Source organism: Melospiza melodia, chromosome 5, assembly GCF_035770615.1.
Source record: "Melospiza melodia melodia isolate bMelMel2 chromosome 5, bMelMel2.pri, whole genome shotgun sequence".
Lineage (NCBI taxonomy): Eukaryota > Metazoa > Chordata > Aves > Passeriformes > Passerellidae > Melospiza > Melospiza melodia.
Window position 1 is genome coordinate 78,076,204 of NC_086198.1, and position 24,988 is coordinate 78,101,191.

General features: G+C 39.8%; 2 protein-coding genes across 16 annotated transcripts in view; one reads left to right on the forward strand and one right to left on the reverse strand.

Moving 5' to 3' along the window:
• SH3TC1 (SH3 domain and tetratricopeptide repeats 1) overlaps positions 1-11,384 on the reverse strand; it is a 28,338-nt gene extending 16,954 nt beyond the window's left edge. For both annotated transcript variants that reach the window (XR_010027852.1, XM_063157543.1), the window contains exons 1-4: positions 11,274-11,384; positions 5,776-6,021; positions 3,434-3,508; positions 1,207-1,334 (exon numbers count right to left, since the gene is read on the reverse strand). Coding sequence is in view for 1 of the 2 variants with exons in the window: in XM_063157543.1 (XP_063013613.1) it covers positions 1,207-1,334; positions 3,434-3,508; positions 5,776-5,977 (405 nt within the window). In the remaining variant the exon portion in view is untranslated. The remainder of the gene's footprint in view (positions 1-1,206; positions 1,335-3,433; positions 3,509-5,775; positions 6,022-11,273) is intronic.
• A 12,100-nt stretch (positions 11,385-23,484) lies between these two features.
• Positions 23,485-24,988, forward strand: part of ABLIM2 (actin binding LIM protein family member 2) — a 131,023-nt gene continuing 129,519 nt past the window's right edge. For all 14 annotated transcript variants that reach the window (XM_063157544.1, XM_063157546.1, XM_063157548.1 and 11 more), the window contains exon 1: positions 23,485-23,574. In XM_063157544.1, coding sequence (XP_063013614.1) covers positions 23,559-23,574 — 16 coding nt within the window. In that variant the 5' untranslated portion in view covers positions 23,485-23,558. The remainder of the gene's footprint in view (positions 23,575-24,988) is intronic.

The window sequence follows — 24,988 nt, forward strand, 5'->3', positions numbered from 1 at the left end:
ATTAATTCTGTAGAACATCCATATTTTTAATTCACACAATGTGAACACATTAAAATATAAAAGTTCAACCTAGAATTCTTCATCAGGCGTGTCTCATCACTGCTTTGATCTTCTACATGCACCTTTCTACACCAGATTACATATTAATGAGAGCCTGAAATCTATTAATAAATTGCCAACACATGCCAAAGTATGTCAGCCTCAGGGGCTTCATGCACTGCTGAATATCAACACAACATTCTAACGAAACTTCACATTATCAGTCTTATTTCCTTCAAAGCCTTTTCCAGTCTGTTTCTAATCTAGTCCATTTGTTTGCTCTTTTCCTTTGCCTCCCAATCCCATCTCCCTTCCTCCCTCTCCCTCTAAGCACAGCCCAGAGCAGAGAAGCAGAAGTACAGACTGCTTGCACAGCCACAAGGTCAGCAGCCTCGTTCTAGGGTGGTCACAACACATGAAAAGAAAATGGTGTAGAAACATGTGCCTGTATTAGTCAAAACGCATAACTAATTAAGATTTCATTAGTTTGGTTTGCTAGTGGAGGAGGCTGGAACCTGTGGCACAGACAAAAAAAAAAGACACACCAGGGGTTAAATGGTATCTTTTTTTTTTTCAAGACAAAGGAGGAGACAAACCTATATTGAAAGTAAACCTCCCTGGTTGTAGAGGACACGTTTCCCATGTACAAAAAAAATTTAAGAGTAATAAAATTTAGCCAACAATCATATGCTATTTAAAGTCATGACCATTTAGCCCTAGGAAGTCCAATGCTTAGGCTATTCTCTTTCAGACTTCCTTTTTGGCTTAGCAGTGAGCTTCCCAGGAAATTAGCATGCAAAATAACTCCAGGTGTCTAGAAGCTAAAGTGATGAGTCAATCCAAGGGCAAATTAAAATAAATCAAAGCCCCATTATTTCCCTTGATGGAAATGAAAGCAGAAAATTTTAAAAATAAACTCATTCAATTACTTATTATGGTGAGTTTATTTATTTTATATCAATTTGATGTTCCAGTCTTTTTCAATAATTCAATATTTCTAAAGCCCCTAAATGTTTCTGGGCCATGGGAAACTGGTACTCAAATTCAAACACCCAGCATGTAGATGGAAATAGGACCCAAATACCTTGCAGATTATTTCAGTGGCATGGAGGGGGGGGGGGGGGGGGTATCTGAATAAATCAAACAATTTCCAAGCAATTGACTTACACTGAAGACAGTCATCACCTCCTTGCTGTCATTTTCCAGAAGACGGAGGTGCCCTCTGAGCTGTCTTTGGAGCCTGGGATCAGGACACCCACTCTCTCTTTTGACCATTGTTAACTTCAAGGAGATATCTGCAGGAGGATATCCATTTTCAGTACTACAAGCTTTGTGAATTGGCTTTGGAGAACCAGAAAAAGCCTCAAAACCTTAGAATACACATTAAGACATTTTTTCAGCTTCAGAGACAGGCACACAGTACACTGATCTATTGCATGTTTCTTTTACATTTTTGTTATCCTGTAGACATAGGAGCCTAGCATGAAACAATTTTGAGAGGCAACTGATATTTATGGATGGAGAAGGAAAAAAAAAAAAAAAAGGTATAAGCAAGTAGATTGGTAATTTGTCAATTTAGACAGCTCTAGGCATTGGAAACATGCTCAGATTTCCAAATATTCCATGCATATCAGAAATCAAAGCAAACAGATACTGCCATCACCAAAAAAAAACCACTTGAACAACAACAAATACTTGAGCAGGTTACAACCCTTCATGCTAATTTTAAATTCACAGCATCTGATATGTCACCCCCTCTGCTTCAGAAGGCTTTTATAAATCAAATATTGTAAAAGCTGTTTCTCAACTAAGCTGGTTGAACAGTACCAACCAAGTTAAATGGTCCAACCAAAAGCTCACTTAGATATTTTTCCCAGCACATCTGAAAGCAGCTAGATACCTATTCCCAAGCTCTTGGTATCTGTTTATGAGAAGCTTTTACTACAGCTCCAGCCAGCTTCTCTCACATAAAGAGGATCTTTGATAAAGCTGCTTTTATTCAAAATTAATTTGTTAATTTAGCTCAATAGCAGTAAACCATAAATTTTCAGACACACAGATGGGCACATATAAGCCAATAATACCCAGTCAGGAAGAATTCCAACTGTAAAGTATGTAAATAGGTCACACTCCCAGCAATATGGGACTGTTGTGCATACTAAAATATTCCACCTCCACTGAGTTTCACATTCTAGTCTAATATGCTGTATCTTGCTCTGTTTTCACAGGGCTTCCTATGCATGTCTCCAGTTTTACCATGACTTGCATAAATTACTCATTACTTTAAGGTCAAGAAGTGCGTCTCAGAAATATAAACCTGTGTTACTGAATTACAAGTCCTCTCCCTTTAAGCTGTGGTCATATAGTCAATTTTTAGTAGAAAGAACACAAAACAGAGTCTCTGAATGTTGTTCATATCGCTGCTAAAGTGTTGATTGCTAAAGACATTTCATTTTACCTGAAAACATAAAAATATAAAACATACTGGCACAAGAGAAGACTGACTTAAAAATATACACATTCATTTTACTTAACCAAATTGGTTCTGAAGTAGAATATATATATAATAGTAGACACAATCTAACTTTTATAGAAAGTTAATGAAACAATTCTTACATTAAAACAACAGAAATACAGCTAGTTATGTCAAAAAACCCCTATAATAATGCCTCAGAGATGAAATATGATCTAAAACCCCATTATAATCTCCAGTCTGCTTCTGTGAGAAGCAGTCTGTGAGACCCAAATTCTGTACACAGCAAGACGAGCAGGTACATAAAGCACAAATAATTTGAGTAGAAATAACCATATGCCTGGGGAAGACTGCCTGCCCCTGAAGTGATTTGTCAGATCAGGCCAGAGAGCAGGGAACAACTCAGTGCTGGCTTTGATGGCACAAGAAGGGAAATGTGCCAAGACCCTCAATTCACAGTGCCTGCCATGAGCCCTCCAGAGGTGAAGCCTACTGAACCCACTTACTGAAAAACTGCACTCAATTGACACTTCACTGAAAATATAGCATTAAAACAATAAAAAAAAGATACTTGGAAAGGCCACAAACTTAAAAAGATAAGACATTTGAAGGATTGAAAGGCATATGTAAAATAAGCTATGAACTTTTTTATTTGCTTCTCTTTATATTTTTTTGTAACCAGTATAATATAGTACATAAATTATTTCTGGTTTTTATAGCAGTTGCTCTGTCTTTTTGTGAGAAATCCTCAACAAATCTTATGCATAAGTTGGTCACTTCACAGCTGCCATGAAATACATTATTAAACTTACAAGACTGCTGACTGCAAATATTGACATAGTTGAGTTATCTCAAAAATAAAAAGTAAGCAGTGAGAAAATCATTATATTATAAAGATAGGATGGGAGAAAAATGCCTTACCAGTTGGAAAATTCTCTGCCTGACTGGGAAGGGTCCTTGAACTGACATTCATGCATTTTTCACTTTGAGAACACTCTATTATGATAAATGAAAGGAATGGTTATGTGCATTTTCTAAGTACACATAATACTCTGAAAAAAACCCCCAACAAAATACCCCATGCTTTCAAAGCATTTGACGCATCAGATAATTTCCAAGACAGAATAACTATTTTCTCCCCTTCCTGCTATATAATTCCCAAACCCCACAAAAATTATCTGCAGAATATTTCTTTCCTCCTGGACTGGAGGGGGAACTTAAATCTTTATTGCATCATTTTGATGTGAAACTTCAAGATGGGGAATTGGTAGAAAGAAAGGTTCTCAGGAAGCAATTCTCATTTGGAAGAGAGCAAGGGTCAGACCTAATTTTCTCTTCCCTTAAACCTATATTAAAAATGGCTCCCACTGATGCTTCAGTGGAATAAATTGCTATGCCTTGTACCAATTAAAACATGGAGAAAAACAACTCTTCATCTGTTATACGTGTATGTAATACTTGTGAGGGGATACTGTAAAATCAAGTGATTTGAAGTTTCAGGAAAATACCACAAATAAGGTAGGCTTTGTATTAAGAGTAATCTGCCTTTTTTTTAATCCATATTTCTTTCTCTCCTTTGGGGAATTACATGTTTTTGTGTTGATAAAACAACCATTTCCATTCTCTCAAGTCTTCATATTTCTAGGAATAAAAGAGAAATAGATCTTCTGTTTTTTCTAGAACATTTCTGAGGCAATTTTCATGTATCCCAAGACATTACCCTATGAAGCTCTGCTTTTAAAATAAACCCTGTAATATAGCAGGGCATGGTAATTTCAAAGTCTTTTTGCATCTTCCCTCAAGTGCATCTATGAATGTTACATGAACAAAGTCATGCAAATAAATAAGGATACATAAAAAGAGTTTTCCCATCTCACAAAGAAAGGAAGCACTAAAAACCATGGTCTTTAAGGCCTATTACTATCAGATACTCAAACTAGAAATTGAAATCCCCAATCACTTTAGTTTTATAGGGTCTTGGTTGAGTGTTTGACAGAAACTTTGGGGTTGGGGTTTATTTTCTTAATATGGACTATATGATGTTTGCTTTTAACTAGAAATTCGATAACAAGCTCACCACAGAGCCAGCTGAGTGTGTTTAGGAAATGTTCTAAATTTAAGTCCCCCAGATCTTCTGGGACCAGACTTACCTGTAGTTCTGCTTTTTCTGGGTTTAGTCACAATTACAAACAGAAGGTGTCAAAACTTTGACAACATGTTATTATTTTTATAATCATTTAATAGTTGACAAGAACAATAAATTAGCATATGCTTTTGATATGTGAACTATTATCACTATTATTTTGATATTAAAAACTAACTTTTCTCGTAAGGTAGTTAAAGACATTAACAGCCTTTGCCTTTTTCTAAAAGTCACAGAAATGGATATCAGCAAGCATTTGAATTACTCATCAGTTTAATTTCAAATAATAGTTTGCTGTTAAATGTAAGTGAAAGGGTAAGAGCTATTCAAACTGTGTTTCTGTGATGCCTAAAGTTTTTAAAGCACTATAATTCGGTTAAAAAACTTAATATTAACTCCTGCTGGGTGGAATGTCTTGCATACTTCTTGGAAAGCTAAAAAGAACCTTTATACTGCCCTGGGGTGCTTGTACCTGGTCTTTGATGTCAGAAATGTTGCAGTTGTGAACAGAAAGATATTGTACAAGTCACAGGACATATACTTTTAAATTAAGCAGGTTTTTGTCCATGATTTTTGGAAGTGTTTTCACATTAAGAACACTCTTGAGCCTACTGTAAACTGAGCCTGTTAATTGCCACCTTCCTATGTCCCTCCACTCCTCTACCCAAAAGGTCCCTCTGACTTGTATGATCTTACCCCACAAAGTAGATTTTCTTTTGCACAAAGTCAGTAATACACCTCTGATGAAAAAGGAACTAAAAAACATTAAAATAGAAACTTGGCTTCTGAATCTTACAGATATAACAAAAAGTGTTAGAAAAAGAACTTATATGTCAGTACCCTGGCTCTTGGGTTCTGATAATTTTCATCTCCTCTTATCTTACTAAAAGATAATCCATTTGCTTGCCCCAAGTGAATTTCACTGTAGATTGAATCTATGCAGCATTTCTATGGAGGAAACATAGCTGCTTTTTGTATTCCAAAAGAAGCCCATCTGGGTTCTGTGATTCTGTGAAAAACTCATGAGAGTTCTCAGCTTGTGCACCATTTAAAAAGCACAATAATTCAAGCACAAGAAGTCAGGAGCAGAGGCACCAGGATGTATTGTTTGAGGTCTTACCCATTTGTTCTTGCAGTGTGTCCATCCCAGCTCCATCCCTGAGGGTGCTGATGGCAGCATTGCTCTCCACATGTTTGCAGTCACACCTGCACATTTCCTGCTCTGCTCCTTCCCTCTCCAAGTTCCTGTCTTGCTCTCCCTCCAGAGCAGGGACAACGGTGTTAGTGCTGAGCATAGATGTGCCACCTGCCAAACTCTCCATGATTTGACGTTCCTCACAGTGACACAATTAACATTATCAACAACCTGTAAGGGAAAAAGAAAAATCAATGACATTTTTTGAAAAAGCATCAGAAAAGATGAACACATTCAAGAGCTGTGCCTCTCCTTTAATCCATATTACAATTAAAAATAACTCCTTCAGGAGTTATTTTTAATTGTAATATGGATTAAAGAATTTTGCTATAGGCTTTTTTCAGAGGAACTGTTGTGTAACACCCAAATTTATCCCAGAAAAACTCCTGCAATGAGGTGGCATCATTGCTTTAGGAACAAAGCAACAGACTTGGCTAACAGCAACAATCCAAGGCCTGAAGTGAAATGTACTTGTGCCCACTGCTAATTATTTGTTCTTGGCCAGCTATAAAGCAGAGCCTCCCAGGGATAACATCATTCACATCAACAGAGGAATTGCAGGGGAAAAACATCATTTTCTAAAGGTGACAAGAACAGAACAAGTACTGCATGCTGAATTCAAACAACAAAGAGGGTTTATATAAATTCAGCTAAAGAATGAATCCTCCACAGAACCCACTGTGCAGGAAGACAGGCAGCCAAAGAGCCAAGTATTACTTTGCAGCAGAGCAGAAAAAAGAAGCCCTACTGAAGCTAGGGGCTGAGTCTGGCAGCAAGACTCCATTTGGCATGATCAGGAAGAAGGAATAGAAATGGCAGTAGAGCACGAGTGGCTGCAAGCTTCCCTGCAGTCCCTGAGGCGAGGCATCCTACAATGCCATTTCTTGGGCACAAGCTACTTGAGGGTCAGGAAGATGCAGCCAGACCACCAGCCAAAGCATCTGCAAAGGATGTGACTCGAGGAGCCAGAACATGCCCACTGATATTTACACCCTTTTCCTCAGTGGGCTTTCACATGTGTCTAAATGATTTCACAAAGGCAAAGGATAGATTTTGCTTTAGTCCTGTAATTTGGATTAAATCTGAATTCCTCTGTGTTTACTCCAGCCATACTCCATTAACAAGCTACATTCATGATGAGTGTCCAAGGTTGCAGTCTTTGGGAAAATTCTTCTCATTTTTTTTCCAACAGAAATTGGTTAAATCTGAAGCTGTAGATGAAAGATGCTCTTCTGCTCTGCTAAAGCCTCAGACTAGTGCCTGGTCACCTAGGACCCACTTATGATCTGCCTTTACTCTGGTCGAGAAATGTCCCACTTCTCCATCTACCATGCAATGGGGTGTCCCAAAGCACATGGTTCTGGCTTTTTTCTTCACAACCCTGCCTTCCAACACTTCTTGCCCTCCAAGCTTCACATCATAGATCCCTAACCTTGAGCAAACCAAGCACCAACATGAGCAGCACAACCTGCCAGCAGCCTGCCAGGGTAAGCAGGTACCTGGGACAAGGCAGGATCTGTCTGCACAACTTTCCTACTCCTTTACAGTCATTGAAACCTTTGCCCCAAATGAGCACTTCTTGAAAAAACAGTGAACTATATATAGACCTAGGCAAGTTATGCAATTATAGAAAATTAATGAGGTATAGTTACAGGTTGGATGACCAGCTCAGAGAATTAAATCATAACCAGATCTACCACAAGTTAATGAAGTATGAAGAAATCTAGGCTGGACTTTGCTTTAATGTTTTCATTGTCCCATTTTGCCATTTATTCAAAAGTACCTATCAGAGTGCTGAAGCTGAATTTCAAAAGATGCTTTTGGTGCTGCATCACAGTTCTCTAAAGCTATGCGTAAAAATTCATATATGCACCTACAAAACAGAGGTGGTAACTCAAACACAAGTAATTTTTTTCCCTTCTCTCACAAAAGAACATTTGAATTGTCATATTTGTTTGACACTGAAAAACTGTCTATCAGACTTGATGACCTAGTTATAAATGATTAAAAATACAGGCCTGCCAAGGCCAAACTCACTTTGCCAGTGATCTGTTTTTCCATTTATATAGCTGATCTTTTCCTTGAAGTAATGAGAGTAGCTAACACCATTCTTTTCATTACTGTACCAGGACTACATGAAATGCATTCCAATTTTCACACTTAGAAATGAAATACTTTTCTGCCTATATTTTGTAAATATTAGTATGTCCTGATGATGATGATGTAAATATTTTGGTAGTAATGATACTTTGGTTCCTAAAGAGGTTGTTTAAATTACATTGTTCTATGAATCCAAAGCCAGTTGTTATTTTTAGATCAGGATTACTCTTAATCCCAGAAATGAAATTCAGCATTCAGATTTTTCATTTTTTTTCCCACAAGCTCCTATCCACAAGCAAAAATACCCTCCTGCACAAAACTTAGGAAGAAAACATACTCTGACTGGAATTATTAGAATTCAGCTGAATTGGAGAAGAGATATTGATAAAATTTTTCATCTCTTCTGCATCAGCTTCTGTGGGTAAGAGTAACATATATGCAGGTCTGTGAATGAACTTGGAAAGCTTGGTGCTACAAGAGCAAGTAGGACATCTGAACAAATCAAAATGGATATAATCTGTTTAAGAAGATTCAGTCATAGAGCCTAAGCCAAGGGGAAAAATCAGAATTATTGAAAGAAGAGCAAAACAGGTAAGTCCATATGTATATTTTCTCTGGGTTCTTCCAAGATGCACAGAAGAAAAACTCAAACCTCAAACATTTTTAGCAGTCATGTTCTCCTTCTACAGATTTCTTTTCCATTTTTACTGTTTGCCTTACCAACGAACGTCAACCCATGTGGCTTTGTGTAAGTACTGAGAACAAATTAGTAAACTTCCCCATAACTAGGACCTTGTCTACCTAGGCCCTTTTGAATGTTTACCTGGCACCTAAATGTATCCTAACTGACAAATTTGGTCCCAAGCGACAAAGAATTCATAGAAATTTACATTAAATCCCTGTACTTTTATCATTTGCCTTTAACTATCATGTAAGTACCCCAAGACACATAAGCAAAGCTAGAGTATAATTATCCTATTTATTATGCTGATGCTTTCTCAATTATTAAATTGTTCCACCACAAATTAAAGCAGATTAAATGGCAGAGAAACATTCATCTAGTATAAAACAGCTTTAGAGAGTACTAAACCTCACTGCTTGAGTCCCTCTCATTATTACAGAGTTCTTCATAAACATATGATGCTAGCAAGTATAATGGTAAATTAGCAACTAAGCATTTGTTGATAGCAACAAATACAAGATTAAGATCTTCAAGAAAATATCTTTAGTGAGATCTAAACATCTTCTAGAGCAAAGATGATCTTCTAGAGTAAACATCACTCACCATATAAATTTTGTCATCTCTATAGTTCTTGCAATCTATATTTATGTGTAGACTATGCGTGCTGACGACGCATTTTATTTATAATTTAGAAAAAAACCCTATTTTTCTCATGCTTTTTGAGGTATTTTTGCACCAAAAATTCATATTTGATGCAGGATGTTGGCCATAAAACTTTCTGATCATCCTTATCTTCTGAACCCAGAACCAACCTCTACTCAAAAGCCACGCAGCCAAGATGTGGCTGTCCGCACTGCTCAGGGGGAGGCTCAGTTTCTGAGGCAGCAGAGGGAGGAGCAGCAGATGCTGGACAGCTCAACACCTTGGGTGCTCTGGTGTCTTCCCTGCCCATGGCCCAGTCTCCCTGGGCACTGGGAACGTGTCCAAGGGCTCTGTGTGCTGCCCCTGTCCAGGCTTGTGAGGCTCAGGAGGCCACTGCACCTTCTCTGTCCCTTCTCAGGTCACAGCAGGCAGGAAGGGACAGTATCCAACAGCTGTTGGACATCAGGGGGAAATGAGACACTATTTTTCCTTCTGGAAGTTAACCAGAATAATTCCTTTATCGTGCCTTTCTGTGTGCTGTTGCTTCCTTTTTGCTCAGTGTTTTCAAAGCCCAGCTAATCAGAAGAAAAACATATAGCTTGAGATTTTCCATGCAGGCTGAGGGTTGTTTTTCTCCCCTGCCTTTTTTTATTATTTTAAGATGTGTTGTGGATGACAGGAACACCAAGTCATTCCCATTTAAAGGGTGTTGAAGGAGAAAACCAATAACATTCACTGAGCCAGATTCTCTTTCTCCCTCTAAAGATATATTTCTGAGACTAGGACCTGGTATACAAAAATGGGCTTTATTCAAACTAGCTGCCTAACACCTGCATGCAATACAATATTTTTTTCATTCATCATCTTCCATCTAGGAGCCTCAAGAAAATGTACTAATGACTTACTAAGGGCCTTTCTTGCAACTGTACAACATTAAGTTAATCTAGGTCATTTTCCCAAACTGATGCTAGAGTAGTTATTTTATCCCTTCCTTCCAGTTCCAACTAACATTTCACATCTTCTGTGTTAGGCTACAAACATCTTAAAGCCAAGATCATTACAAACCTTTACCTTAGAGAGTAAATCACAGATTTGATCTCTATGAAATTCAGTCACAGGTATGAATGTAAGAAAAAAATAATCCATATTAGGTTCTGTATAGGCGGCAATTTTTATGTATTCCACATAAAGGTAAGCAAATCTATAATCAGGGTACACAAACTTAGGAATCTGAGTGCTTTCCAAAAATGGAAGATTGACTCCTTTATCACAGAAGTAATTTGAGTTTGGTTAGCAATTCTCAGTAAACAATGTTGCAATAGGTATCATTGTTCCCAGCTGGTCTACAAACAAAACAGCCCTAGCAAGCTTCAGAGATCCAACAGATACCTTTAAAAGCTTTAGCCCTCTCTATTATTAATTTTTTCTATATCTCAGTAGCACTGAAATATATTTTCCATTCTTAACACAGCTCTAAAAGCAACATACATGCAAAATTTCCAAGTTTAGATATGGAAAATTGGAGAAAAAAAATCCACAATCTCGTAACTGCTTAAAAATAAGCTTAAACTCTAGAGATGCTTTAAAATAAAAATCAGATCACTGTTAGAAAACTATAAAAGGCATCTGTGAATCTCAGTGCTTCATTCTGAGTGCTAGATGTGACAGAACTTGGCCTGTGGCAGATAATGCAGAGAAATAAAGCAGGAGCTGTTGCTACTGAATCACAGCCCAGCTGACAGCACACTACCTAGAAGAGAGAAACAGAGCAGCACAGAAAATCCCAGCAGGTTCTCATAACTGTGACAGATCACATTTACACATATTTTCCAGTGATTTCATTATGGGCAAACTAAAGAACAGAACACTACTGAAATTACCCATTTAACTGGCTGCAGTTCCAACACATTGACAATAACATAGCCAAATACCAGACCACAAGTACCTAAAGTAAAGCAAAAGAGGGAGATGCAGACACAGAGCCCAGGACTTGCCCTACCTTTTCCAGGTCTGATCCACTGTACCATGCTGGTAAAGAGCAGGCAGGTCCCTGCCTTCCTCAGCGCTGCTCAAAACTGACTCCAGCTCAGCTCTTCCTGTTTGACCTTCTTATCTTTCCTGTTGATTGCACGGCCTGGCTTGGATGTGGCCAGCACACAAAGTTGTCTATTAACCAATACTGTTAATTCCAAAACTTTTTTTCTTTTTTTAGAGAAAGAAACATTCCTGAGAAAGGAGCTGAGCTACTAAAGTTCATTATGCAAAGCAGAAATGTATCCAGTGTGCCGGAAGGTTCATTCACACACTCCAGCTTTTCATAGCAATAATTTATTGTGGCATTTTGCATTGGTGGCTAAAATCTCCAAGGGACACATCCAGGGCATTGTCTTAAAAAAGCATTGTTCAGAAAAAAGTTACAAACAATCCTTCAGACAGAGTACAGGACTTTGTCACCCTTTTGCTTTTGACTGCAAAATTAGATTTCTTGCTGTCATTACAGCTGCAAAAACACTGATGAAAAATTTTTTCACAAAAAATTTACACCAATATGCTCAGGTTTAAATGCAGAAGTCTATTATTTAGCAGATCTATGCAGCATTAAATATCAGTTTGGGGAGTTGAGCAAGACTGTTGTGGAATGCACAGAGAGTTTATTTTCTGTGTAATAAGACTGATCCATGTGCCATATCCTAAATGACCCACAAAAGCAGTGGGTTCAAGGTGATGGTCTGTCCCCACTGCACTGCTGCCCTCCTACAGCTCTTACCATCAGGAGTACCAAAACCAGACCCTTCAGGTGCCCTTGAGACCTTCGTTATGACTCCTGCCAGCCCACCTCAAGGAACATGCACTTGAGAGTTGTTTTTAAACATTAGAATCGGGTATTAATTATAAATCATGCTCTCATTTACCCTACTTCATCCCATCACCCCACATAAACAGGAATTAGAAATGCTACTTCACACTGAGGGGGCAGTCTGTTCCTGCAGTGTGCTTAGGAACTCTCCATCTTCCCAGAAATTATGCATTTGGAAGGTACTCAAGTAATTGTGTAAATCACAACCAACCAATCATCCCAGAGGGAATTAATTTGATATTGCACTATAATGCAGTACATAAAGCATACCACTTCAGGAGTAATTAATTTATGTAGCTACTGTGCCAACAGCATGAAGTACCACATTTCTGTCACCACTTTACTGATTTTCCACGAGTTTCATAAATGTCTAACTCTTTTCATCACATTTATTTTATATGTCTATTTAAAGATAATTTTGGTTACATTTTATTACACCATTTCTTCACTGGTATTCCTCTTTTTTTATGTGATTCAAAATAGCTTTGAAAAAAAACCTCAAAGAGTCATCTAAGCCTATATTTTTCCCAATGGATAATAATCTTTCAGTCCCTATTTCTGAGTCCCAGTCATTGCAGAATCTACCACTGATTAGTATGTCCCTAAAATCTTAAAAGATACAACTAACTTTTATTTTAGAATACTGAAATTAGGAGAGATGAACTCACTTCAAGAAACACATAACAAAATAGGACCAACTGAACTCCAGGCTCCTTATCTCCATTTTCTATACTATCCTAAAACAGTTTGGGTTAGAAGGGACCTTTAAAAGTTGTCTTAGCCAACTCCTCCCTGCAATCTTCAACTAGGTCAGAAATCTTCAGCTTCCTCTGTGATTTTACTCTGAAGCCATGCTCCATGGTATTTCATCACACCACAGCCAGTACTTCAATTCTTGGTGATGTACATGGACATGTAGTTTGGGTGGAAAGAAGAAAAAAAAAAGTTTTCAATTTTAAAGTAATGACATCAAAAGTTGGTCCCGTATTTCCTGTTGTCTTGTTGGAACAGTACTAATCTGCATTACAAAACTTTAGGTGAATAACCTTATTGGACAACTGCTCTCATGAAATAACTCCAGAGACCAATATATTGCAGCAAACAGGAAAAAGCAGAGGTAGCACAGATTGGTTTCCACATTAGTAATCACATCCCTTCTACATTCTAATTACTATGAATTGTGCTGTTTCAGGTTTCCTTTTGCTAAAAATCGGGTGCAAAGTTGTTTCTTCTAGTCAATTCTTTAACTAATAAAATTACATGAAGACTTGATGGTCCTGTTTATGTTGAGTTGTCCCTGATTTCTTCAGAATTATTAAAAGAAGCTAACAGGAGGCTGGGGAGGACATCGGGTGTTGATACAAAGCACTTCCTCTAATTGTCTCTCTCAGGCACTGCTTTTCATCATCCTGTTTGTCTGCCCTTCTGCAGCTGCATGTTTTTCTGACCATTTTTTCACTTCAACAGCTTGTTTTAGGGAAAACAATACATTTTAATTTTAAGGCTGACTTATACCTTCCAGTATAACTATTATCCCATCACAGCTGGGGATATACCTGTGAAGGAACAGTCCACTGCCAAAGGGACTAACTCTAACTTGTAAAAATATTGAGGCATAACTCATTTGATTATCCACTGGTAAGTGACAGAAATGCCAGTTTTAGGTGATAAGGGGTATTTCTACACATTTTACTAAGTTCCTGTCTGATTTCTTTTGTCCCAAGTCCAATATATATTACAAGTATATTGTCCCCTGCTGGAACCCATTGTAAAAATATCCTGTTTGTTGCATGTTTTGCTGACTCTGGTATTCTCCACTATTTACATCCAGCACAGCAAATTTGAAATCACACAAGATACTGACTGCTGTCTTGGCTAAATTACTCTCTGTTTGTTCCTCTTTCAACTAGTAATTGAGGTACACCCACTAAAAAGAAATATAATATTATACAATCTGTATTGCAAAGTAAAAAAAAAAAATCAATTGAGCCCCTAGATGTGAAAAACATTCAGCTTGAAGTACAAACTCACAGTGGTGACATTTTAGCAAACTTACCCAGTTATATTAATTCTAGCCAGATTATCAGCATGCATGGATATTAGTTGTGTTATGTGCACGCTATGATTACACACAGCTTCCACAGAAATAGGTTTGGCCACATTTCCTTTTGTTTAGCATGTTATTTCTCCACAGCAACTGCATACAGAACTAGCTAAAGTGCTTTCTGCTGATCTCCTGTCATCTTTGCATCTGCCTGCTTGAAAACCAGATAGCTTTACTTTCCCCCAAGTCCTAAAAAAACACCATCCCAGCTCCATAGCCAGGTTCAGAAAGGAAAAACAGAAAACATGAACAGAAAAACACACTGTCACCCATCTGTAAGGAAATGCTGTCGCCTTCTAGTCTGCAGGAAAATGCTGAGTCAAAGCATCCAGCTGTGACAGCACTTCCACAGCTCCTGAGCTATTTACACAGCCCACCAAATAATGGCTGTTTGCTTACAGTTACCCTGCTAATGGGAATATTAAATTGATATTAAATTAATATAGAATATTAAATTAATTGATCTTATATTAAATATAATGTTATTTTTATATTATTTAATATTATATTTCATATATATTATATCAATATATAATATAATAAATTAAATAATTAAAATGCTAATAATAGATGTTACTCAACTTGTTATTCCTGAGCACAAGAAGCACCATGGTACACACCTGACAGAGCTTCCTCCCAAGTTCAGCATCTCCCAAGTGCCACTGCTACTCTCTTGAAAACACTTTTATCTGCAGACCAAAAAGCCAACACCCTCCTAACCAAGGAAGCCCATATTGAAATCTCAGCAGGCAAAAGGAGATGCAGCCATGATTGGATTCACAATTCCATCTCCCACAGCAGAGAAGGAGAAAACTTCTAGAAGAGTCTCATCAGCTCAGAATAAAAATTGTAATTATCACTTAGAATCACTAATCCTTAGATTAATCATTTCATTTCTTTACTTTATGGCTGAGCAGAATTTATTTTCTGCCCCATAGGAATAACAGCCTCCCAAATCAAGCACAAACTTTGGAGCCCTGTGCAGCACAGAAAACACATGAGTTCTCAATCACCCCAAACCAAACACCCTGAGAGTTTGTATTCACAAGCTTCAGCATAGGAAATGGGCTTTCCCTATTTTGCTTTCATCTTGCAAGTAGAATTAAATTCCTCTTATCTACTGGAATTAACAAACCACTTGGCAAATAAAGCCCCTAAAACATTCAAGTACAAAGAAAATAGGAAATATATGTTGACAGGGAAACAATAATTCTGTTCATCTAAAAGCTTCTAACTATTAAAAGGAGGGAGTAAAAAATCAGTACGCCAGACAATTTACACTTAAACTCCCACAGAATGTCCTTTTTTTAAAAGGCTTTTTTTTCCCCTTGACAGGATAAATCCTCACCTTTCACAGCATTACAGGAGAAGTGAAGAAAAAACCAGGTACTTCCTTTTATAATTAGGCAAAGGGATTTTTAATTAAAGGTTAACTATTTTCAGCTGCTTGAAATTTTCAGGTAGTTTCCTTATTCTTAAGGAAACCTTCTTATAGGTAGCCAGCAAATAATCATATATCACAATCATATATTGAGTAGAGATTATTTATTATCCTGTTCAAATGGATTTGTTATCTCTTTTCCTTCAGAGGATTCTTTTCACAAGGTCACAGATCCATCAGGGTTGGAAGAAACCTTCAAGAGCATCTAGTCCCACATTAAACATTTAGAAAAAGGCATCACTCAAGGCTTTTTCCTAGAATAAGATTTCTTGCTGAGGTTGTCAGCTTTTCTGCTGTCCTTTAAAGCAGAGAAAACTATGTCAGTATATCTAAAACTGTTTATTCTGAGGAGTGGAGTAGAAAGCCACAGCTCCTTGATCTTAAAAAAGAAGGGGGAGGAGCAGCAGCAATGAATATTTAGTTCTGCTTCAATTCCTTCTGCCTTCCTAGGATTTGCATAAATGTGTACTATTCGAAATGTATTTTTATCTTTCTATGTACATATTCAACTCTTTTCTTTACTAGCATGCCAGAGCACTTCTGGGATGGATAAAAAGACTTTCAAGAAAGAAGTACTTACAATCCTTAACCACACACTGAAACACTTAATTTGCAGAACTGAAATTTTACCCATCTGTTTGGTGATTCTGCTTAGTGCTAAAAAGTGCAGGGCCATGGAAATTTATTTATAGGAGCTTGAATATATGTGGAATACAGATATCTCCTGAGCTAGTTTTGGCATTGAGAAAGTAAATTTTTACTTCCTTAGGCATTCAAAAATGAAGAAAAGATGTTTCAATATGGATTCAGTAGAAATGAAATCTTGCTTTTGGCTTTCCTAATGCTCTGCGGAAGAACATGCCTGAGGGAATATCTGGAAGACCAAAACCAATAGATAGCCATCAGGATAGAAACAATCACAGAATTTCAATTTATCATCCTATAAGCTCTGTTCCATTCACTAAGTGCAATTTGGTTTACTGTCAGTAGTTTTCCCTTTGACCGAGGTAGCCCAAAAATACTGTCTTCCTATAGTTTGGGATTACCATTTCCAGCCACCAAAATGTCCACTGTAGAAAAAATCCTTCTAACTTCAACAAATTGTCTTCACATAGAACTAGCAAAATAATTGGAATTTTTCCAAATTAGTGCTGCCCTCTAGTTGAGACCCGAAGAAGGGTTTACTTGTCCATTTTTTACAGCTTTATCTGTAGATCTAAGTTATAATTTCTAGTAACGTCTTTCCTCTCACATTTATCTTTTTAGACCATTTGGCCACAGGTACCAGAACTAATTATATTAAAAGGTGTTTATAAACATAACAAGCACAACACTTTCTGCTTAGGTATCCAGCCTTGTATGCTTGAGGTCATACTTCTTATAAGAAGAATAAAATCTTTAAAAGGTATAGTCCAAACCTCAGTCTTGAGAAATATGAGGAAAGATTTCTATTTATCAGGGAAAATCTGAGACAGTGGAGCTTTTGGCAATACAGATCTGAAAATCATGAAAACTCTAGCTGCTTCCTGTCCAGAATTTGGCCTTGGAACCATCTTTAAATTCCATTTATGGACTTTTGATTAAATCAACTGTACTTGCACTGGCAACCACAGACAATAGTGGTGTTAAGGTGTGAATGTGTGGGGGGATGGTATAAAAAGATTTCTAAGTTTATGCAGCTAAACACAAAAATTTTAATAAGCATAAACTTATTTTGGACTCACTCCATTAAATGTCCATTAATTACATTCAGTGATATTTTTTCCACTTTTTCCCACATTTGAAAAAAAATATTACTTCCATTCCTTCTTTTTTTCCAGTTGACATCTGTGCATACATCATCCACAATCCCCATGTAAACTTTAAGTCCCCATTTAAGTGGGCTGGGTCCAGGCCATTTCACACAGACTGAGACCTTCCCCTAGTGAAGCCTGGAAAGCAACACTGATAGTCCAGGATGGCTTTGTTGCAGCTGAGGACACAGAGAGGAGCATCAGTCACAGCTGCATTTTTCTAGGGCCTGATGTCTCAGGGATGTTCACTGCCAGCGTGGGCTGAAAGTTCCTGCAAACTGTCACACATCTTCCAGGCAAAGCCTCACTTACAAACAGCGCTACACGAGAATTTTATCACCTCAGAAGAGTTTATATTCTGCTGGCATGAGGCTGTGTTGTATGGGGTTTTTTTACATAAGGACAGTGTTAGCTATGCAGTGTAGGATAGGGAATGGGAAATCAGCACACATCAGCCTGGGCTGCAAAACAGAGTTAAATTGAATCAGGGCCATGAATTGCAATATCATCTACTCCAAGGGAGAGGCTGCAGCTTCACATAAAGAGTGGTTTTCCAAGGAGTCACATTTGCAAGGGATCACAATATTCTTAATAAGTATTAACCTCTCTGCAACAAAAATGACCTCATTATCCTTCTTGTTTACTACAGAAAGGACGACATTATTTACATGTTTACTGATGTAAATGTTGATATCAGTGGTTACACACACTGTGTGACATGGCACTGAAATCCTTGCAAGCTTCACCTGCCATTCCCAAACTAAAATTAAATTTTTGCCAATGTTTATTGCAAGTGTAGTGACTTTTATATTATTCATGCTTTGTTTTGGCTCTTCCCCAAACCCTTTGCATTTGTATTTCTGCCCATTTCATTGCTGTGACCTTGGAGTTTGTCATCCTTGTGTATGAATTCTATATGGATGCTCATCATTACCTGCTAGACTTCCTGCCACGTGCAGCAGCCTGCAATACCAAAATTTATTTGTTCTGACCAACTTTCCCAAAGCTGACTGCTGACATGAGAGAACAGCCTTTGATTGTCTCACTGTAACAAAGATTCCTTTCATCCTCAGCCATTGCTCCCTTTGATGTTATTTCACGCTTGCTGTTTTCAAAGTTTGCCTGGGAGTTTTATTTGACCTACTGATCATAATGCATTTAGGTTTGTAATGGGTAATGGATATCTAAGTTATAGCTGCTGATGCAGGGTTTATATTCTTCCCATGGTGTGAGAGGAGCTTTGTATAAAAGTTATTGCTGACATCTTCATAGTGCAACTCAGACATCTTAATATAGTGCCATGTTATTATTTCATTACTGCTGCTTCACACTAATTCATTATTTATAAACACGTGTGCTTCTGCCTCAGTGAGTAGCTGGAAATTTATTCCCATACCCAGAATCTCATTTTAAGATCCCAGTCTGTTACTCTTCTGGAACTTCAAGATTGCCTTATATTTTATTTACTACCAGTGTCATTCCAATACAGCAAACAGAGTAAGGTGGTGGAGAGGTAACTGCTGTCACTGGTTGCAAACACAAGGATGGCTTATTTTGGCAACTGCCCCAGTACGAGTAGTTCTGTGATATTGTAATTTTAATGTCCAAAAGCTCATACCTCAATATGGAATTAGTCATAAAATTACAGAAGTTCAAGTCTAGTTACTGTAACCCAGGCAAAGTAGCCCAGCCCTGAATTCCTAAGAGATATATGACACCAGAAAAATAAAAGCAGGAATGTTTTTAACACAGAGATGTTTAGGGAGCTTTCGTCACACAAAAGAGAATCAGTAAAAAACCAAAGAGGGGTCATGATAGCATGTCATTTCAGGTTCTTAATATTCTGTGATACAAAAGAATTTCTATTTTTGAATTAATAGGAAAATGACATATTTCTGTAAATTTATAGAACACGATTGAAGGATAATTTGTCATTTAAAACATAAGCATTTAAAAATACATTACTGTAAATTGCAAGATTTCTTTTGTCTTCCAGAAGATTTAACACCTGTCAAAAGACAGCAGCTTAGATTAGACAGCAGTTTAGATTGAAAATCAGCCTAAAAAGTACATCTCAGGTTAAAAGGTAAAAATTACCGTAGATTCTTAGGAGCTTAAATTCAGTTTTCAGGACTATACAATAGAACTTAATGGCATGAAATACAGATCTGCACAGTAAGATTCACAAAAGCAGGTCTAATTTATGCAATTTTTTCTGATTTTTTTTTTCCATGACATATCTATTTAGGACAACTTCAGAAGGGTTTCAAAACTAATAGCATAGCTGGCACAAAGTACTTGCTCTTTTAAGTTTCACTCCAAGTTGGTATTTGACCTGAAAATCTCGTGATACTTTATCAGCTTTGAACATAAAGCCAAGGGAAAATTTAACCAGGTTAAGCAGCTGCTTGGATTTGTAGTTTTCTATAGTCTGGATTAGCATGTAAAACACTTCTGGCAAGTGGATGAATAATGGCTTTTTCACAGTTTTGTTTTGTTTTGTTTTGTTTTGCTTTGTTTGTTTGTTGTTGAACGTTGGTTGGTTGGTTTGTTTATTTGTGTTGGTTTGTTTTGTTGGGGTTTTTTGGAAGACGTAAACGTTCTGCTTCATTCCCAGTGCAGAAGTTTTAGTTCCTCTCTCTCTCTTGCTGGACCCTCCGTCATTGAGGTACTTTTAGAATATGACCCCTCCCATATGGCAATGACCTAAAATACTTTCAGACAAATAATCAAATAAAAGTAATAATTTTATTGTCCCGGAAGACCATGACCACCCTGAAGTTGGAAACGTCAGAAATATTAGAAACAATCCTTTTTTCTTGCTTCAGCTGGACCTTTTTTAATGCAAGACACACAATATTGAATTGTTTCTTTACATTTACAGTGCTCATTCTTTTTTTTTTCTTTACATCAAAACATATTCCCTTACCCCAGGGAAGACACATAAATACATATTCCCTTATGTGAGGAGGATGCATTTCTGATAACTGGGATGGTTACAAATTCAGTAGATAGTGAAGATTTTATTTTCCTGATACAGCTAATACAATAGAGAAAGACACAAAGATGTACTTAACAAAGACATAGAATTTAAATGCATATGGACAGTAAAATGTAAAGTTCTTCCATAAAATTATCCAAATAATACTGGTGGAGATTTTTTAGAAAACACTTCTATGCTAGAAAGTGCATTTGTCTAGCATAACATTTTTCAAGCATTTTCAAAATCAATGCTCTTAGAAGAATTAAGGATGACACTGAGGATGTGAAGGAAGAGACAGGATCATCAGATTTGTCAGGTGCCCATTGAATTCCCAGTAATGACAGAAGTGGTGCAAAGTGCTGACAGGTCAAAGGCTGACTTTCCAGTCTTCTTCACTGCAGCTGAACAAGCTGATTGCTTTCAAAAATGAAAATCAAGAGATGACTGCCCACTAGCCTATGACTGGTAACAAGAGGCTGAATATTACAGCACTCCAAAGAGTGTATCTGCCCATTCTCAGGACAGATCATTGTCCTTAAAGATTTGAGCTACTTATTCTGTGACTTGGTGCTCAGTTTAAATTGTGTAGTATAAGCCTTCTTGGTAACCCTTTCTGGACAGTTTCACTTTGACTGTGAAATTAACAATTTCACTACACTTTTGCTATCAACCCTTTCCAGGCCAGCTTATCATAGAAGAAGATATTGTTTTTTCTGGAGAGCAAGGATAACATCAAATTCAACAGAATTCAGAATAAACTCTGGCAACTCTTTTTGCCACAGACCACTCATCCACTGAACTGTGACCTCTTCCCAAGTAATGCTTGTGTCATCTGTGTCATCCATGATACTGAACTACCTCCAAAAGTCATTGAAGCAGGGTTTTTTCTGGATAAGCTTGGGAAATGTCTTTTTTAGACCTTTCAAGTGCTGATTACTCCCTTATTCACTGGTTGGAGTAAGGAGATCTTATCAGAAGCAGACCGTGATTTTTCCAGGGGTTCACAGGAAATTTTAATCAAGCTTGTGGCAGGTGGCATTACCCTAAACAAGGGGAAATTTGAAATCCATGGCTTGTTTCTCAGTGTTTCCTAAGATCTGGCTCTGTGAGGGCACTTTGAGCAATTGTGTAGTAACCTTGACCTTTAAGTTGTCTCTGTGACTTGTAGGAAAATTTTCCAGAACCTCTTGTGGCCCTGGGGTTCCCACTGCAATGAATTTTGAAAGGCTTTAGCATACATTCTCCTTTTGCCACCCAGCAGAAGGGTCAAACTGTCTTTTAGCAGCCTTCAAGCCCAAGGCTGTTTCCTCTTCATTACCTCTAATATGGATTGTACACCCACCACATCCAAGACAAGAGTTCTGTCAAATTTAGCTTTTAAAGCAACACTTACACATAGCCACAGGGTTACTAACATCAGTCAGAGATTGCCTTGAACTTATGATGATTATTATATGCAAAGACACTTCATAATTAAAACCAAAGTTGGTAATCAAACAACAAAACTCCAGAACAAATGACAGAAAGTGACAGCAGCATGGTACTGAAGTTGCAAGTCACCCATTTTAAGGAATGACTAACTAGAGTAGGAGTGAAGGGTGGAATCTGATGGAGCAGTGTAAACTCATAAGTGGCGCAGAGAAAGTGAAAGGGAAATGTATGCTTGCTCATTCTTGAAGAGATAGCAAGCATACATTTCCCTTTCACTTTCTCTGTGAACCTACACAGGTGGTGTAGGTTGGAACCTACAACTGGACAAGACGACAGAAGAAAATCCACAGAAGGTTCTTCTAAACAAAGAATACACATCTGGCTCAGGAAATCCCTCAGCAGATACCCACTGATGGTGGCTGTCAGGAATGGGATGTTACTTGTTTGGATTGTCTGATCCTGCGGCTGTTCAGATTGCAGGTGACAACCTCTGGACATAATCACTGCCATTCTTCCTGATGGCCATAAGGTACTGCCGTTCTTACACAGGGCCAAGGACCACGATTGTCTATCTAAGTGTGATGTGTAAGCACTGCTACAGAGCTCATCTCTTCAGTTTCAGGTGGAGGCTGGGAAAGCTGTGTAGGTTTTGTGCTTACAATTGTTAATTGAGTTATAACTTTTAGGCAACTGTCAGTGGAACAGAGCAGATTGATATTAATGCAAAGCAAGTCTTCACCTCCCTATTTCCTCATGCTGTTACTGTAACCCCAAGCTGCCCTGAGCACAGTCTGAAATCAGCATCAGAACAGCTGTGCAGTACAGCACGCTTATGCAACCACGCTGGCTGCTATTGTATTTGTTAACACAGATGTTTGTTTCTTAAAAAAACATCCCATCAATTCTCACAGAAACAAAATAGATTTTCAGATAGATGAAATACTGAATAAATCGGTATTTAATAAGCAAATGGCTTTAATAGTAATTGTGTGCGCTTGTACTTTCAAATCCAAAGGATCAGTGAAAGTTCACCTGCTCCAGAAAGCATTGCTTTACCCTGCTGAACGCCCAGACCTGCTGCCAACACCTTCCGTGCGGTGCAGCGCTGCCTGGGAGTCCGGGCTGCGCTGGGGAACAGTGCAAGCATCCTCATGGTCACTGCCGGGCGCTTCGGGGACACGCCGGAGCACAGGTGCACCTCACGGCTTTGCCCGGCCATCGTACGAGCCCAGCACCAGAGGGACAGGAAAATGCAGAGGGCATTTCAGCCGCAGGGCGAGGGAGGCCGGGCGGAGCGGCGGCTGCCGGCAGGTGGGAGCGGGCTGCGGCTGGGGCCGAGACCCGGGCAGAAGTTTCTGCGGGGCGGGGGTGCTGCAGCAGCTCTGCCCGCAGCAGCGGCGGGGCCGGAGCCGCAGCAAGGCACGGAGGGGGATGTAGTCCGCGGGGCTGCCTACACTTCCCAAGGTGCCGCCGTGCCATACTGAGCGGAGCCGTGCCGTGCCGAGCCGAGCCGAGCGGAGCCGCGGCGGGACTGCGGGCGCCGGCACCTGGCGGCGGGGGCGGAGCGCGGCGCGGCCCCGCTGCGCGGCGGGCGGGGACGGAGCCGGAGCCGGAGCTGGAGCTGGAGCCGGAGCCGCCCGCGGGGCGCGGTGACGGCGGCGGCGGCGGCAGCGCCATGAGCACCGGCACAGGTAGGCGGGCGCGGGGGGCGGCCGGGACCCCCCGGGGCATCTCTGCCGCTGCCCAGCTCGGGTCCGTCTCGTTGCAGCGCGGGGTGCGGGCAGCGGCAGCCGGATAAAAATTGCTCACCTAAAGCCACCCGAAAATACGAGAATCTGTATGTGCGCCTGTGGCGGGGGGAGCTGCCGCAGCCGCGGGCGCTGCCGGAGCCTCGGGCGCTGTCGGGCGGGAGGGGCTGCGGACCCGGCGCGGGGCTCCGGCAGAGCCGCCCCCGCCCCGGGCGTCCCCCACAGCCCCGGCCCGCAGCCCTGGGCATTCCCCGCAGCCCCGGGCGTTCCCCGCAGCCCCGGCCGGAGCCCTCAGGACGGGCTGGAGCGGCCGCGGCCGGGCCGCCCCGGCTCCATCCCTGCCGGTACCCAGCGGCTCGGGCGGCCCCGCAGCCGAGGTGCGGTGCGGGCGGCATCAGCTGGTGCCCCGGCATCCCGGGTGGGAACACACAGCTTTTCAGACGGGAATATTTGGGTTAAAAACCGGCCTTTTTTGCTGGGTGAGATATTGTGGCGGTAGAGAAGGTGGATGTCAGGGATGTGCCACGGTGCCCAAGCTAGGATTGGCGCCCGGAGGAATCCAGTTGCCCAGGGCAATACAAAACTAATTTATCCTGTGATACATGCAGGATTTGAGAACTGACTTGGAACTGTATTTTTTAGCGATTCAGCATTCATCTGCGTTGAGTGTCGGCGGGGGGGTGGTTACTTCAGAGCACAGCCGATTGCAAAATATTACAGTCCTTAAGGCAAATGCAGGGTTGTGCACAGAGGAGAGGGGACTGTGGGAGGTGGTTGTGTATTTCGTTTGTGAGGGTAACTGTAGTGCTAAATATACGCTCTACCACAACAACAGGGAGAGGCTGAATAGCTACAATTATGTGGTGACTCTGTATGTCAACATGCTTAATCATACCACATCCTCGCAGCGAGCCAAAGGGGAGCCTGCTGCAAGCAGAGAGGAGAACGAGCTCCGGTTAGGACAGTGAGTGACCTGGGTCAGGCACCTGCTGCAGATTGCAGCTGAAAGCCGAGTCTGGCATTTCCTCGTGTTTGTTGATGGTGTAAGTGCTTTCGTGTGTGCTGATTGTCCACGTCCTCACATGGTCTGTGGGTGAAACACGGACTGCCAGCATGCTGGTCTTCTCTCTGGAGGTGCCCAGGCCAAGGCAGGTGTGCAGGTGAGAGCAAGGCATGTGTTGCAGGGTGTTTGAACTACAATAGAAATCCCCAGTCTGTTTCCTGCCTTTAAAGAGCATCGGGATAATTAACAAGGATGGTAACATCTCCTTTGGCAATGGTAAAATGCTGGTATGGAATCCTCTCCTTGGTTGCCTGGCTGTATGTAATGTTGAACTGAAGAACATGAAACACTGAG